Below are 17,228 nucleotides of genomic sequence, written 5' to 3' on the forward strand. Positions count from 1 at the left end.
GCTCAAAATAGTAACACTGTCAACTAAAGCAAGCAGCTTCAGTAACTGACTGGAGCCCTTACATAGTCATGCCTACAACAGTAAATATATGTTCATTAAAACAACTCCTGAACAAGCTTAAAAAAAAAAAAAATAAAAAAAAAAATCAACACAATGTGGTACAGCTTTGACAGTACCAACTAGATTTGGTAAGGAACTATGATTCACACATTTTTCAGTTGTGTACAGTTAGAAAGCCAAGACAGTAAAAGGAAAATTCAGAAGGATTATTTTTGGTCTTGAAGTTAAAAATACAAACTTTCATGGCAAACAGAAACAAATAATCTGAACTAGCATACACTATCATTTGCCACTCTTGAAAATGAGAGACTAGATTTGACTGCAAGAAACAACCATAAAAGGAACCATGTAGCAAACTACAGGACAGCAGGAAAAACAAGAATTTTGAAACTGAAGAAAATAATCAAAATGAAGGTACGAATGGACACTTCTGCTATCCATCACAGGCAACCTCAGGAATTATTTTAGTTTTCCTTTCATTCTGTTATTTCAGGTAGTCTCTCCTTGAAGTCAGGTAGTGACTTCAAGGTGCACTGAGGACAGTTCTTTAGAAGAGGACTTGCCCTACATCTTCACACAAAGAACAAGTTAAAAAAAAAAATCTGAATTTTACATAGCTACACAACCTATTCTGTGGAAACATACACATAAAACTAAAGAAAAATTTAACTGAACTAAAAATCATAAAATCATGAAGGTTGGAAAAGACCTCTAAGATCACCCAGTCCAACCATCTACCTCCACCAATATTTCCGCATTATATCATGTCTCTCAGCATAACACCTACATGTTGCCTGAACACCCTCCAGGGGAGGTGACTCAACTACCTCCGTGGGCATTCTGTTCCAGCACCTGACTGCTTTCAGAGATTTTTTTCTCACATTCAACCTGAATCTCCCCTGGCACATCTTGAGGCTATTCCCTCTCATCCTGTCTCTAGTTATGTGGGAGAAGAGGTCGACCTCCACCTCACCACAACCTCCTTTCAGATCATTGCAGAGAGCTATAAGGTCTCCCCTGCCTTCCAGAAGAAACAATCCTATGGGCATTTGTATTCACATTATAAGTTGTTTTTGAAACACTGCAGTACCTGGTTCTGAATGGAGTTTTTCTGAAGATACTGGCTCCAAGGGTCTGGTATCTGCTCATCTGTTCCTCTGTTAGATACTCGAGAATTTATTTTCAGCAAATAGCAACCCTGAGTTCCATACCTCTGCTTCATCTCTTCATAAATGGAGTCAGCTCTGAAAAAAGAAACAGTAACATATAGCCTGTCTTGATATTCAACCAATTCCATTTGAAGTGTTTACCACAAGCTACGCTAGACTATTTACCCACAGAATTTAGAATAAAAATTTACGTATTTAAACTGGTTCCTGGCACAAGAATAAAACCAACAATCTCTGAGAACTAAATCGACACGCCAGCAAACAAACCTTCTACTTCAAGAAGCCAAAACTAATTATTTTTATCTTATATAAAACAAAAATTAGATAAAAAATACTACTTGAAGGCTGCCATGATAACTGCACACAGGTTAACAGATAATGTTGCGTGTCTAATCCCAGCAGCAATTTATAAACATACACATTTTAGTTCAATAGTTAATCTGAAGGCAGACCACCTACCTTTGCTCTTCTCCTGAGCTTACATCATGCAATAACACATAGTACTTGAGTGTGTTTGGTATAAACCATTTTGGATAAGAGTATTCACTACTATGTTGAATACGATGTTGTTCTTGCGACAGCTTCAGAAATTGCTCCACAGGCTCTGGTTCACTCGAAGAAACTACAAGCATACCTAAACTCATGTTAAGGTCATTAACCCAAAAAACTCAAGAACAGCCAATGATGATAAAATAGGCAATGTATAAAATAAACATTGCACACATCCTGTTTATCTTATGCCCATAAAACACATTACCATAAGAGCACGTTTAACTTGAATTCCTTCTAAATTTCAATAGAAACAGTATTTAGATGGCTGTTTAGCTAACATTTTTAACTGAAACAAGAACTTTGTTCCAGTTTTGAAACTGAATCCGTGTTTAAGCTGATACACAACAGCTAATACTTTTATGTAATATTTCAGATCCAGATCAAACATGAAACCTGTTTTTTTGTACAAAAAACAGATGTTCACTTCCAGTGCACTTCATTTTCAAATGCTCAAAGAGAATGCAGCTTCCTTAAGGTATCACCTCAGCAATAATAACAGCCAGCATTCATAAAGATAGCAACACCTGCTGTATAAAAAGCAGATGCGTTCCAATTTTTACCTTAATGCAACTCCATTATCACTAATAAGGAACAACCTGCTCTGCCACATCTGTTCACCAAACTAAAGACATTAAATCAAAGATGACAGAAAGCAACTTGTAGTCTAATTGTTACTGCAATGTAGTAGTCAAGGGTCAGAATCTTTTTTTTTTTTTTTGCCAGATTAATTCTGTATAAGATTCTCTCAAATGTGACCAACATATCTATTCCACCACAGTAAAATAGCCTAGTAGATTCACAGTAATGAGTTACTTATTAATTAGAAACAGAGTAAGTGTTACGAAAACCACAGCATTATCCTTAAAGTAAAGCTTAACAGCAGCTACAACATAAAACACTGTATATTTTCACTTTCCCTGCAGACAAGGGAGTCAGGCTTAAGTCATGGTAACGAAAATGCTATGAACACATTTAGACATCTTTTCAGACTTCTTTTTGCCTCAAACAGCTGAAAGTCTGGTTGTTGGTTTTTTTTTTTGTTTTTTTTTTTTTTTTTGGCATACCCTTTCTAATCTCCCTCCCTCCATCATCTGCTAGCAATGCTATGAAAAGCCACAGGTACATCCCAAGCACATAGATCTTTGCTGTGATTGAGGTATAGCCAGCAGACACCTAAATAGCTATAGCAGAAAGTATTCTAGGATGAGTAAGCTTAAGTAACATGTATAAGCTTAGAGTTCAGTTTGACATACAAAGAAGCGTGCATTTTATTACAAAGAAAACCCCAAACTCTTAACAAAATTTTCCTGTATACTCAGACATATCAAAAAGGGTATATTTCAAAGCACTGTGGCAAAAAAGCAATTCTAAAATTTCAAAGTTTCCTGCATTACTGCAGCCAGCTTTGTGTAACACTTAAAGGATACATGCAACATAGTGGTTTAGGAACTCATGATCTGATGCAGGCATGGACTGAAGAAAGCATTCTCTGTAAGACTCAAACCAAGGAGTAGTAGCTGAAATACACAATAAAGTAATACTAAATGTAATTACTTAGCCAAATTTCAGTTTAGTCATTTATAAAAAAGGAAACATGAAATACTACACCTGAAAGTAAAACTTGCAAACAGTCAGAATTTGCATGGCAAATAAAGAAAGAGAACAATCTGAAAAATAAATTTCAAAATATACACTGGGAGGAAAAATTAACTCTTTGAATCAAATCCTGTGAAACTGAACAGCATCTTAAGTACCAACTTCTTCAGTATTTAGGCTCACCTATTCAGTTTGTGTAAGAACTCCTTACCACCCTCCAAAAACAGAGACTTGGGAAAGTGAAAAAAAAACAAAAACAAAAACAAAAAAACAAAAAAAAACAAAAAACGAAGTTCTTCTATCATTGCATTTGCCTTCTGTAGGAATGTTAACAACTGAGAAGCAAAGTTAAAAATTAACTGTGTAAAAGAACCAAGAATTACCAAAGCCCTATCCTGACAGTTTTTCTGAAGCTTTTTGAAAGTGTTGTGACTTGGCTTGACAGCAGTCCTCTTCCTTTCTCCTGGCTAAAATAAATAGCAACAGTTTAGTTGTCAGCTGACCAAGCAGAAATCCAAAAAGCTAACAGTTCAGATCTACGCTGTCCATTGGTGCCTTATTATATTAACAGGTCATGTATAAACACCCTTTTACAATAGAGACTTCAATGTTTAAGAATATCAGCTTAAGGGAAGCAAAGCATATCTGGGATATCTGTGATTCTGTGATTCTGTGGGATATTCAAAGAACATAAACTTAAGAAACTTGTCTGATTCTTCCTACAACAATATAGCCATGAAATACTTGCTCTTTTCAGAACTGCTTTACTGTCATCTTAACTCTGCATCTCCTTCGCCTACACAGAAAAAAAAAAAAAGACCCTAGAGATAAACTAGTAAATTTTTAATGGATTCTAAACTTTCAGTGTAAACTTACCTGCAAATTAGAAAACAATAGCTGGTACAGAAAAACACATTAATTTCTGAAGGTATTTGTTTTCCTTATAAGGCACCAAGAATACCTATTGCTCAATTCAACTCAGGTAAAGACTCTCTAAAACTGACCTCCTCCTGCCACCTCCCAAACCTTTAATTTTCTGGCAGACTTCAACAAAACTGAATTCAATTTGTATGTTGCAATTATCTTCTAGTGCACTAAGTTAATGCTTTTTGCTTCATCTTATATTATCCAGCCATCTTATATCAGTGTCATGCACAGAAGAATCAGATATACTCACATCCTACAACTGAACCCAGTCTACTATTCAGTACATCTCACATTACAAGTGGATCAATAGAAGGCAAATTTCTAGTGTTCACATATCATCTTTCTAACTAATTGCTCTTTGATTTACGGTATAAGAAAAGCTTTTGGTTTTACTAAGCCTCTCATGTGTGCATAAATAAATAAATAAATAAATAAACACACTTTTTTTTTTTCCAGGTATTTGAATAAAGAAAAATAGTTTGTTACTAAAACAAGCCATGAGAAAGTGACTCACACATATTTTTCAGAAGTATAATAAAGCCTTGTAGTGAGAGTTCAAATAAAACAAAGTTAAACTAGACCCCACCTTGAGTACTGTGTTCAGTTTTGGGCACCTCAGTACAGAGAGGACATCAAGGTGCTGGAGCAGGTCCAAAGAAGGGCAACAAGGCTTGTGAAGGGCTTGAAAATGTGTCCTATGAGGAGTGACTGAGGAACAGGGCTGTTTTTAGTCTGGGGAAGAGGAGGCTGAGGGGAAACCTTATTGCTCTCTTCAAACACTTGAGAGGTGATTGTAGCAAGAGCAGGATTGGTCTCACTGGAGACAGGATGAGGGGAAATGGCCTCAAGTTGCACCAGGATAAGTTTAGGTTGGGTATCGGGAAAAACTTCTTTACAGAAAGAGTGGTTAAACACTGGAATAGGCTGCCCAGGTGATTGAATCACCATCCCTGGATGTTTAAAAACCATTTGGATGTGATGCTCAGGGACATGATTTAGCGGTGGGTTGTTAAGAGTTACAGTGGTATGGTCAGGTTGCGGTTCAACCTGATGATCTTTAAGGTCTTTTCCAACCTCAGCAATTCTATGATTCTGTGATTAGGGTAAAAATTATAGAATGTAAGTATCACAGGACTCCTTGGGTTGGAAGAGACCTTAAAAGCCCAGCCAGTTTCACCCCCATGCCACAGGCAGGGCTGCCACCCACCACGTCAACTGCCCAGGGCCCCATCCAACCTGGCCTTGAATGCCTTCAGAGATGGGGTACCCGCAGCTTTTCCAACTCATATTTTAAGTTAATCCAAATGTTAACTGCATTTTCATTTCAAGCTCTAATTTCAGTCTTCTCTTTTTGTTGAATTCAAGCACAGAAGTTTAAGAAATCTGACAGATCCACAAACAGGAATGCACTACATCTATTTCTCACCCTTTCAAATTCAGCCTAATAAATGTAATTGAATTCCCTCAACATACCTACAATAAACTTAAACAGTATTCACTCAGGGCTGTAACTGTTTATATAAGACATTTAAATAAACATGCACCCTACTGAAAATAAAAACAGTATTAGAGGAAAAACTTCATATTATTTAACATTACAGCAACGCACAGCAACACTGTCATTCAGGAACACAGGTCTGTATGCTTTTCAGTTTTCCAGTATATGTTTACAGGAGGTTAAACAAGAGGAGCTGAAATTTAAGTACCCTGCTAATTTGTTCAGATCTGTTTTTTTGGTTTGTTTGTTTGTTTGTGTTTTTGTTTCTTCACAAAACAACATGAATTTGATGGATACCAGTATCCTAGCACATTTAGAAAGTATTTGGCAGCACATCAATAAGACACTTTTGAAACAATAGCTATTACTAACCAAAGGCATTGCTTTGGCAGGGGGGTTGGACTCGATGATCTCTGGAGGTCCCTTCCAACCCCTACAATTCTGTGATTCTGTGACTTATGTCTATTTAAAACTGAAAAACACCAAAATCTGGCCATTTTATAGATCAAAACATCAAGCTTTGCTTAGGTTCAGAGGTCAATAGCCAATGCATTTTGGTAGAAACAAGTCTTACAGATGTGCCACAAAGCTTTTTGTTTTTTAAAGGAAGTCTTACACTAGAAAGAATGTCAACGTAGAGAGACGTGCTCTGGTACAGTTCATAGTTCAGTTTCAGTTTGCAAAGCACCTCTATCCAGTAAGAGGGGAAAAAAAAAAAAAAATCTATGGAGAAGCAGGAAAACATGTTTGAAATTCAGAACAGCGACTGTACACATTTCCATAGGACCAAAGAAGGCAGTGCTTTTATAGCTTCAAATCACTTCCCTTGCCACACCACTACACACTGATAGGACTCTATGGAAAGGCCAAATGATTTAGGTTAACAGCAGCAGAAATTCAGTTTAAAGAAAAGTTAATCAACCACCACCAGCACTTCAAATTCATTTATTTTAGGGAAAAAATGGAGGAACACACATCTACAGCAAGGTAAGTGCTACATAGTTGTAGAAGATGGTAAGAAGAGGTGGATGGAGCACATAGAGAAAGAAATATAAAGGGCAATTTGGCACCAACCACAAAAGATACCTGAATAAACCGTGGATGTGTTCAGTTCCATGAAAGTCTCTTTCCAATTATTGTACCAAGGAACACTAGCTTTAACTGAGCGATCTGATAGAAAAAACATGGTATTATTACACTAAAATAGGTCAAGTTCAAACACGCTATTGGCTTTTATGCTCTGGTAGCATGAAGGAGAAAAATCTATATATAAAAATCTATCTATATAATCTATTCAGGACCATCAGGGACAGACATTTAATTCCAGATAATTTAAGACATAAACATTTCAGGCTCCTACACATTTCACAATGTGAAATAGTTATATGTAAATACAATTGTATCTTTCTAGCAGGACTAAGGCACCAATTTCTGAAATCTCTCAGCTTGTGATAATACAGTTAAAAGGTTTGCTGCTGGATGGCTGCCTGCTTCAAGCTGTGCCAGGGGAGATTTAGGCTGGACATCAGGAAAAACTTTTCTGAGAGTGGTCAGGCACTGGAATGGGCTTCCCAGAGAGCTGGTGCAGTCACCGACCCTGGAGGTGTTCAAGGACCATCTGGATTTTGTGTTGAGAGACATGGCTTAGTGAGAACTATTGGTGGTAGGTGGATGGTTGGACTGGATGATCTTGAAGATCTTTTCCAACCTTGGTGATTCTGTGAATGGAAATAAGAACCTAACGATTGAGAGACAATATGTGAGAATTATTTACTGCTGGAGCCTCAGATGTGACATGGAAAACAAATGGAAAGATATTTTCTTCCAACACTACAAAGAATAGCATGATAAAGTCACAATCATTCTATTCCCCTGCTTTAAAACCGAGGCTAACAGGAATATTAAGACACATTCTCTGCACTAAAACAATTCTGCTTTCCTGGGAGTCTTCCAGTCTCCCGAACTCAAACAGACAAAGATTTTCAAATTAAAACAGCAAGCAAATAACCCAACTTCTCAGATAAGGAGGCATGGAAACTAGAAAACAGCTCTCAAAAATAAGAGTGTTTTCAGAGCCAAGTCTTACTACTGATACATCAAATGAAGTTGAAGATGTAGCTTCTCACATTAGGAATTGAAGTTGTAGAATTATGTATTTTTCATTATCAACATTAAAAAAATACAGTATCAGCTACTAATCTTCATGAATTTGCTGTTAAAAAGAAATTATGAGAACTCTGTCTTTTCCTATAACAGACTCAACTTCCTCACTGCATGCCTAACTATGCACAAGTAAGCCAAACTACGTACAACAAATGACTTATATTTAAATAGGGCAATGCATACATGCTTTGAATTAAGTATGTACTCGAAGGCTTTAATGGATTAGGATTTAAATTGGGAGGAGTTTAATCTTCTCAGCTCTCAAGATCAGATCTCAATTGCTGTTATTCACTATGTCTTACCCTTGGAGATTGGGGAAAAAAAAACCAACATTGCTAAACCATTCTTCTGATCATTCTGACAGTGAGGCAAAAATTTGCTCATTTTTCCTCAAAACTTCTTTATCCATCAATTGTTCATGACGACTTTATGAACTGTAAGCATTAAGCAGGAGGGGACCAACAAAATAAGCCGGAGGTCTCACTTCAAAGTAAGCCCATACATTAGTAATAACCTTGCTGGTATTCATCCAACCAAAGGTAACAGGTAAGTATTGCAGATTTGTCAAAAAAAAAAAAGATCCTCTAATCTGATAAGCTAATTAGAAAACCAAATTGAGACCATTTTCTATAGCATAACTTTTTTTTTTTTTTTTTTTAATATAACAGAAGTTCACAAGAACTACAACACCAGGAAACAAATTTAACCTAGGAATTACTAATTGCATTCAATTATTCTTTTGAAGTGTATAAAAACAAAGCTACCCGAGTCAATTTTTATACTGAAAACTGCAATTATCAAACTGATCAATTCTGAAAGCAACTTTAACGTATGCTACAAACTTGATAGCAAGATTAGAAACCTTACATTACAAACTAATTTGAATTACAGAAAAATACAACATCATTACTTACCACTAATGTTGAGATCATAATCTCCAGCTGTGATTACGTTAGCTACTAGTCCTTCAGCAGGCTGACTGATAGACACAACATCATTCAGAAGCTTTCTAATGGCACCATGCTGAGGTGGCTGAGTAATAATGTTGTTGACAGCAATCTTCAGATTTTTAATTACGTGAAGCTGATTATTAGGATCTCTCATGTGAACTGAAAGAAAAAAAAAAAGAGTACAGTTGTTACAATAGTTAACATAAATTAGCATTTCTCCAGCAAACTTTCTTCAAGGTTTCTCCATTGAACTTCACTACCAATTTAATATCTCAGTCCATAATAACTAAGCGCCAAAGAATGAAGTAGGGATTAGGGAGAAGGAAAAAGTTACTTAATGCTCAACATCAAGTTCATTTAGACGAACTGAAAAAGGTAAGCAGAGCTTAGTTCAGAAGCCTTCCGGAAGGAAATGATATGAACTTTAAATATTGGTTTCCAAATTACACAGAAGCCTGCACAAAACAGTGGATTGCTGCATGCAGCCACAAAAACAACACAGAGAAAGTGTCCACAGATACAACATTTGTGCAAGAACCACAAACAAATGACAAGTGTTTAAGTTAGTTCAGAGAGACTGCTTGTCTAGAGAAAATTAAGTAGATGCTTGCCAATAAAAGTACTCCAAAAGATAAGTGGATTCACTAATAACATGAGCCTTATGTTAACATCACACCATGGTTTATGCTGCCTGGGCTTTGTGTTACTTATCCCCAAAATGATGTCCTCTTTTTAAGAGGTACTTCTCTAAGAAATCCACCAGACAGAGAACATTGTGAAAGAAATCGTCCCAAATCCACAGGAAACAAGCATCTGAATTCTAGTACCAAGCCTAAAGGACAAGTCAAAGTTCAACAAAGTTGATTATCAAACAAGAATATTTCATAGAAGGTTAATGTTGAAATGGCACACAAATGCACGTACGTAGTTTCCTTTGTTTTCCATATAATAAAAGCTAAACTATCACAGGTAGAGATCACACTTTCTTCCTCTAATAATACGGAATTACTTTTAATCCCCACGTCCCTGCTTTTGTTTTGTGGTTTCCTGTTTTTTTTTTTTGTTTTTTGTTTGTTTGTTTGTCTGCTTTTTTTAGTTATTGTTTATTTGGTTTAGTAAGGGGAGGTCATGGGAGTGAGCATCAGAAGACCTGTCAGTGTCCTGAAAAGCAAGAAAACCCTTCACAAGAAAGTTAGTCTTTACACTTATCTGTATTGATCCACCTTCCAGTTTAAGCTCTAGCTTATTCATTCCTTCTAGAAAAATGACCAGGCTACAATCTCTCCTCTATCTTACAGATAGCACTACATTTTACCAGAAGCAATAATTGAGCTTCATATAATTTGTAAACACAGAGCTCCATTTGTAGAATTGTACTTTCCTCTTCCCCCTCCCCCACCATATCAGATAGATGAATTATTAATCCTCAAATTACTAACACTACAGCCACATGATTGCTGAAAAGATTAAAAGTAAGAGGAACCAGCAGGGACAAAGAACTAAGAGACCAATTTGTCTTTACCAGTGTAGCTATAAGAAAGCTCATCCCCGCTGTCCTTCCTACAGCCATAAACATGGGAAACATAGAAATGCACATACAAGATACAGATGAGTCTTTTGGCATACGTGCAACCCTAAGCACTACCAGGAAGAACATAACTGGACATTCAGAATTCTTGCCTTAATCCCTAATAAAAATCTATTACAATATTGTATCTATAATATTACAATCTATTACAATAGATTGTGGACTACTGAAGGAAATATATAATGAGATCTCAGACAGTCTTTTGTCCAAGGTAATAAGGTGCACTAGAATATCTTTCCTATCAGAAGTCGAGAAAACTCAAGCACTGGCTAAAATGCTCACTAAAAGAATTTTAACATCAAACTAAGCTCACCAAATAAACAGCCTTCCCCCTACACTTCCTTATTTAAAGCTTAGAATCAGACAGCTATGAGAAGTTCCTCCCTTACACTTCAAGGGCAAAAAAATGATTTGGCTAAAAAGTAACCACAGCTATCTTGAAAGGACACCTGTTCCTTCAGCTATATACTACTACTTCCACCAAGACAGCATTAATTCACATAATATTTTTAGAGCACCATAAAAAAAAAAAAAAAAAAAAGAGGTGCTATGTTAAACAAAACTTGCCTACACAAAATGTGTTTGTTAAATTCAATAGCAACCATCACCAACAAACACGGCAGTTAAAAAAAAAAATACTGCTGCTTTGAGAATAAGTATGAAGGTATAAAATCTACAATACACCTTGTAACAGCCCTTATTACTTTCAAGAAAGAAAGTTTGGGATTTTGTTTTTGTCTAAAAATCAAAATTTAACTGGAAAAATGAAGTTGCTCTCTCAATATATATTTTTTAATTATTTATCATTCAATAACAAGAGTAGTTTAATTATGAACCCACCATCTATACTACTACATTTAGAAGCACTCTTAACTTGCACTCAGGATTCCCTAACATCACTACTTGCTTATGTTGATGTAGCCAAAAATATCCTTGCAACCCATCAAGTCATTCAGGGGCAGAAGTTCATCAGTCAATTAGTACTGACCAGTACTTAGCACAGAGGGCCACTGCATCTATCTTGTATGTTTGTGGGCTTCTGTTTGAAATTAGCAGATCTCCTTGGGCTCAGCAACAGCAAGAAGCAAATGGTTCAATACCACCTGAAGAGCCAAGCAGCAGTCTGTGCCTTCATCTCTCTTAATGTTTGAAGAATGAGCAACAAGTGCACAGCAGAAAGTCCAGCTTTGTTTTGACGAACAACTATTCTGAATATAGAGCAGGACTTTCTCTAAGGGAGAGCACTGAGGAACATGCAGTCCTTGGTAAACTACAGAAACCCCAGACTACAGAGAAGAATCTATACTGTAACTGAACTAAGAACACAGAAGCAAACCAGTGAAGGACCTTCTCAATTAACAGAAGAGTTCAAGAACCAACATCAGTGCACTAATGACGTGCATGAATACAAAAGCTTATATTACAAATTCAGTGAAGTCATCACCAGGTAAAGAAATAAGTACTAATAAGAAAACTACACTCTATTTCCTTCCCTATTAAGAAAATTAGTGCTCAAAACTGAAGTCAGCAAAACAATCATAAATAGTAAAACAGTCATTGGAGGCAGGTGCACATGCACACAATCTACTATGCTATACGTTGCGCCTCTCTCTCTCAATTGGCAATGAAAAGCACCATGGAAAAATGCTAATGGCTGGCCAAACCTACTATCACATAGCAATTCAAAAAACTTTACTGTTTCCAGAATCTCATATATGGGATACAGTTAGCAGAATTCATACAACAGTGATTGTGCAGACTGCAACAGGCACACTTTCCTGTCACTGACATCCTTGTATTTGGAAGATAAGTGAAACTACTTACTATTGTGCAAACTCTACAACAATTTTACTGTACTTAACTAGTTCTCTGTCTGAAGAAAAAGTACTTATTACCAATCTGCCTACCCTCACATGCATACCAGCTTCCACCATGAGAAGTTGCTTACTGCATACAGCAATGCATTTTCCATGAAGCTGGCAGAAAAAGGCAGACTTGGAGTAACTGCAATCCAGCTAGCAGTGTGCTGAACACTGTGACAGCACATATAGTAGGGTGGTCACAAACCTCACTGCAACCACTTCAGCGTATCAGCCCTCCCAGCCTGGGTCAGGCCTTCAGAAGGGTACTTTTCACTATCAGTTTGGCAGCTTAGAGAGAACAGTAAGGATGTCTTTTCCCAAACGTTCCTCCTGACAATCTCACACCTGTGCTTAAGAAATGAAAACTGGATCACAGTGATTTAGATAAAAACAAGCATGTTTGTTTGTTTATACAACTACTCTATAGAACCTACAGAACACCTATCACAGAAATATCAAGTTATGAGTTAATAAAATTTAAATAGTAGAGCTTTCCTACGCAAGCTTTCAGAGGAATACAGAAAAGCATTACCAGTATACCAACTAACAAGATCAAAGTCTTACAGCACATGGAGGGAATTTAAACTTTAGCCATAACCAACTCCTTAGAGAGTAAAAATAGGAGGAACAACGGTTCAGTTTATAGGCACTGATATGGCATAGGGATCTACACTTACACCGAAATACCGTGGATGAATGAGATTTGAAGGTTCCTTAACTGCTACAGTAGTCAGAACAAAAATAGTTACAACTGAGCAACAAGAAAACTGAAAGTCCTTCAGAATGATTGCTTCACTTTGAGCAGTATGCCTCGTTTTATTTTCTACTTTTTAATCAAGGAACCAAAACAGATGTTTAATAATATTAGGAACTTCAAAACTTCAAGGCTCTGATCTTCTGCCTTTGCGGTTTTGTTTTTATTTAATCTGTGCTGCATTCCACATAGCTCAGGAGTGCTAAGATCATAGAACCATAGAATGGCCTGGGTTAAAAAGGACCACAATGATCACCTAGTTTCAACCCCCTGCTATGTGCAGGGTCACCAATCACCAGACCAGGCTGCCCAGAGCCACATCCCTTGAATGCCTCCAGGGATGGGGCATCCACAGCCTCCTTGGACAACTTGTTCCAGTGCATCACTGCCCTCTGTGTGAAAAACTTACTCCTAATATCTAATCTAAACCTCCCCTGTCTCAGATTAAAACCACTCCCCCTTGTCTATCACTATCCACCCTCATAAACAGCTGTTCCCACTCCTGTTTATATGCTCCCTACTTAAAAAAATAATAATAATTATAAAAAGACAAAAAAAAATTATAGTGAAGTAATGCTCAAATATGACTATTATGATTTCTAGGCTTGCCAGAAAATAAAGGTAAACTTTCACGTATACTGGCTTTCAAGTTGTTGCTATTCACTTAAACAACAACACAAAACACCTAGCTTCAGAGACAGCACAAGCCTCATCTTCTTGCTCTGTTTTCTCAACACAAGACACAAAGCTGAAGTCTCTCTGAGCTAAGTGTCTGCCAAAAACCTAATATGACAAAAGCCACCGCACTGCCACACTGATGAGCAGTTCTGCAGTTCTTTTCTGATAAAGAATGGACTGAAAAGCATAGATTAGATTAAGTTAATACCTGTTTTACATATTAAAGAACCTGATTTTTTTTTCTTTGAAACGGTCAATTCCTAGTTTTACTGGAATTCTATACAGCTGTTTTTATTTATGACACATAACCAGTTCAGTTCTCCCCTTCTGCCTGCACAGCCCCCACTCACAGGAGCATCAACAAAGAAGTACATATGACAAAACAAGAGGTGAAAGAATCATAGAATGGCTTGAGTTGGAAAGGACTCTAAGGGTCATCAAGTTCCAGCTCCCTTGCCTCTTGGCAGGGCTGTCAGCTGCTAGATCAAATACTAGACTAACTACCCAGGGCCCACCCAACCTGGCCTTAAACACTTCTAGAGATAGGGCATCCACAGTCTCCCTGAGTAACCCATCCCAGCAGCATCTCACCATTCTCTCAGTAAAGAGCTTCCCCACCAGCATCTACTCTAAATCTCCCTCCCTTTAGTTTTAAACCGTTTCCCCCTGTCCTACCGCTATCTACCCGTGTAAACTCCTTCCAGAATGCTGGTTGTGACTTCAGCTGCAAGACCAGCCACGCTTTCTGAAGCTGGGTAGCAAGAAGGCACACAGCCAGAGCACCCGCTCCAAACATAAGGCAGACAGCAACTCGGACGAACACGCTTTAAAGATACCTTTTCCCTCGACCCTGCCGCCTTTTGCCATGCCTCCAAGAACAGCCTGACTTCCAAGGTTACACAGAGCAAAAATTAAATAATAAAAAAAAAAAAAGCCCAACAAATGGAAGCAGCCCAGCCAAAGGGCAACCCGGCCAGCCCGGGACGCCCGGGCCCCGCGCCGGTAGCCCGGAGTAAGGCTGCTCCTCCCCGCCCTGCCCCTCGCCCCCGCGGGAGGAAGGGAGCGGCGGCGACTTCCCCACCCCCACGGCCGGCACCGACCTTCCGAGGTGAGGCGGCAGAAGGGCTTCACCAGCTCGGCGAAGCTCAGGTTGTTCCTGCGGGTCAGCCGCTCCGCCTCCTCGCTGCACAACGCGGCCACCAAGGGCACGAACGAGTCCTGGATGAACTCCTGCACCGACTGCACGCACTGTGCCATCGCCGCCGCCGTCGGGGAGCCCAAGCAGGACCCGTCACCTCGTTCCGCCGAGCTCCGCTTCTCCTGCCGAGGCCGCAGCCGGCCGAACGCTCAGCAGGCGGCCCGCGCCGCCATGTCGCGCCTCCGCCGAGCGCCTCGGGTAGCGCCCGTCCCGGCGGCCCCCGCGCTCGCTCATGTGATTGGCCGCGAGGGGCGGGGCGGAGGGGGAGGCGACGGTGGCCGCGGGGTGGCCGAGGCTCAGCCCCACACGACGGGGCTGTCGGCGCGCTCCCATGGGGCGGAAGCCGCCGGCGACCGCCGCTTTCTGGCAGGTAGCGACGGGATCTTGTGAGGCGGGTGGTAGTCGAGGCCGTGGTCGCGGTTACAAGCAGGAGGAGGTCAGGGAGCGCTTGAGTATCGTTCTCCTTATTCTGCGTGTGATTTTTTAAAAACAAAAAGATGAGGTTATTTCTGTTGATAGTACAGAATGAATCCATCCTGGTTGAAAACCCATTCCCAGCTCAGCTGCCCAGGGCCCCATTCAACCTGGCCTTGAGTGCCTCCAGGGATGGGGCACCACAGCTTCTCTGCGCAGCTGTGCCAGTGCCTCACCACCCTGTGAGTAAAGGATTTCCTCCTTATATCTAATCTAAATCTCCTCCCTTTTAGTTTAAAGCCATTCCCTCTTGTCTTGTCACTATCAGACTATGTAAAAAGTCGGTCCCCCTCCAGCTTATGAATTCCCCTCAAGTACGGAAGGCTGCAGTGAGGTCTCTTCAGAGCTTTCTGTTCTCCAGACTAATCAACCCCATCTCCCTTACCCTGTGTTCGTAGGAGAGATGCTCCAGCCCTCCAGTCATCTTCATGGCTCTCCTCTGGGCACTCTTCAACGGCTGATCCTGGAAATGCTATCCAAAAGCTACTCAATATGGCATTAAAAATATTTTGGTTTTGATGGATACTAGAAAAAGTCAAAGGCCAACTTTCTGCAGATATTTATGGTTCGTCCATGTTTGGAAGCTCTCCAAAGAGATAGTCCAAAATAATGTTTCCAGAGATAGAGTAGGACCTCCACCTGGCATGTGGAAACAACAGTGCATTTCCCCCGTCCCCCTTAATCCTATGCTTCAGAAAAGCACACAGACTACATCTGGTGGATTGATATGGAGCAAAGAAGTCCCAGTCCTAACCACAACTGATTTGACATTAAAAGCTATTTTTAAATATTGAACATCCTGGTGCCTTTTTAGCAGGGATTCAGTTTCACTTCCCATGTTTTCCCATGGCTTAGAACCTTTGATTCAGCCTCTGACTCGTTTGCTCTACCAAAGAGACAGTAACACCCCCGACTTCAAGGAACACAGTAGCTCAGGGTGTTTGTATCTCAGATCTGTTTGCTAAAATACCACTGTCAGAGGATTAAAATAACATCATTTACAAGGCAGAAGGTACATCTGAAGAAATATAATTTATCATCTTTACTTCTATAATTCCCAAGCCTGTCAATTTGGGCACAAAATTTTGCTTTTAAAGTCAGCCTACTAATATGTAGGATTAACAGTTGATAGAATTACAGAGGGACTGATAAGAAGTCATAATCATAATCCCAAATTCTAGCCATCTGGATTATTTAGCTGAAAATACTGCTTCTTTTGCAGAGGAGAAACAGAAATGGAGTTATGTGGGAAAGAAGTGAGACTGTGTAATGTGATAGGGTGGGACAGGGATGTCTAGATAAGAGAATGAAAAAGTAAGAAAGGGTGTCTTGAATAAAGCAGAACAAAGAAAATCATGGAGACAAAAATATGTCCACTCTCTCAATTGTGAAAATAAAGAAGGCATTATTGAAAAAAACTGATCTTGAAAGTGCATAGGCTCTACTGCTGTTGCTTTGCTGCTGCAGGTTTGATTTTTCACTCCCTTCCACCCTACCATGCCAGGTGTGGAAAATGGTACACTTTAGCATACTTGAAAGAAGTCATTAGAAGGTGATTTTGCAAGCAAGTCCACATCAGGCAGCTGGACCAGTTGCTTAGGCTGTGGATTTGCTCCCTGCCAAAGCTGGGGCCACAGCCACTGCCCCAGCACCTACAGGTCTTTCACACACACATGGGCACATGGCTAGTGATGCAAAATCACATCCTCACATCGTAGGTTTAGAGATAGGACAAGAAAGGACGATATATGTCCTGTGT

At 39.3% G+C, this 17,228-nt stretch overlaps 1 protein-coding gene and 1 long non-coding RNA gene across 5 annotated transcripts in view; one reads left to right on the forward strand and one right to left on the reverse strand.

Annotated features, from left to right (window-relative positions):
* The window catches only part of TRAPPC8 (trafficking protein particle complex subunit 8), a 49,476-nt gene extending 34,298 nt beyond the window's left edge, over positions 1-15,178 (reverse strand). For 2 of the 4 annotated variants that reach the window (XM_052704504.1, XM_052704503.1), the window contains exons 1-6: positions 14,898-15,178; positions 8,880-9,074; positions 6,889-6,972; positions 3,209-3,298; positions 1,689-1,863; positions 1,151-1,304 (exon numbers count right to left, since the gene is read on the reverse strand). In XM_052704504.1, coding sequence (XP_052560464.1) covers positions 1,151-1,304; positions 1,689-1,863; positions 3,209-3,298; positions 6,889-6,972; positions 8,880-9,074; positions 14,898-15,054 — 855 coding nt within the window. In that variant the 5' untranslated portion in view covers positions 15,055-15,178. The remainder of the gene's footprint in view (positions 1-1,150; positions 1,305-1,688; positions 1,864-3,208; positions 3,299-6,888; positions 6,973-8,879; positions 9,075-14,897) is intronic. The other 2 variants (XM_052704507.1, XM_052704505.1) reach the window with 1 other exon arrangement.
* Positions 15,179-15,484: 306 nt separating this feature from the next.
* Positions 15,485-16,264, forward strand: LOC128091412 (uncharacterized). Its single transcript, XR_008211393.1, has 2 exons — positions 15,485-15,651; positions 15,868-16,264. It is a non-coding gene; the product is annotated as an uncharacterized LOC128091412 (long non-coding RNA).
* Positions 16,265-17,228: the final 964 nt, after the last annotated feature.

This window comes from Tympanuchus pallidicinctus, unplaced genomic scaffold (genome assembly GCF_026119805.1).
Source record: "Tympanuchus pallidicinctus isolate F22 unplaced genomic scaffold, pur_lepc_1.0 scaffold5, whole genome shotgun sequence".
In the NCBI taxonomy this organism is placed as follows: Eukaryota; Metazoa; Chordata; class Aves; order Galliformes; family Phasianidae; genus Tympanuchus; species Tympanuchus pallidicinctus.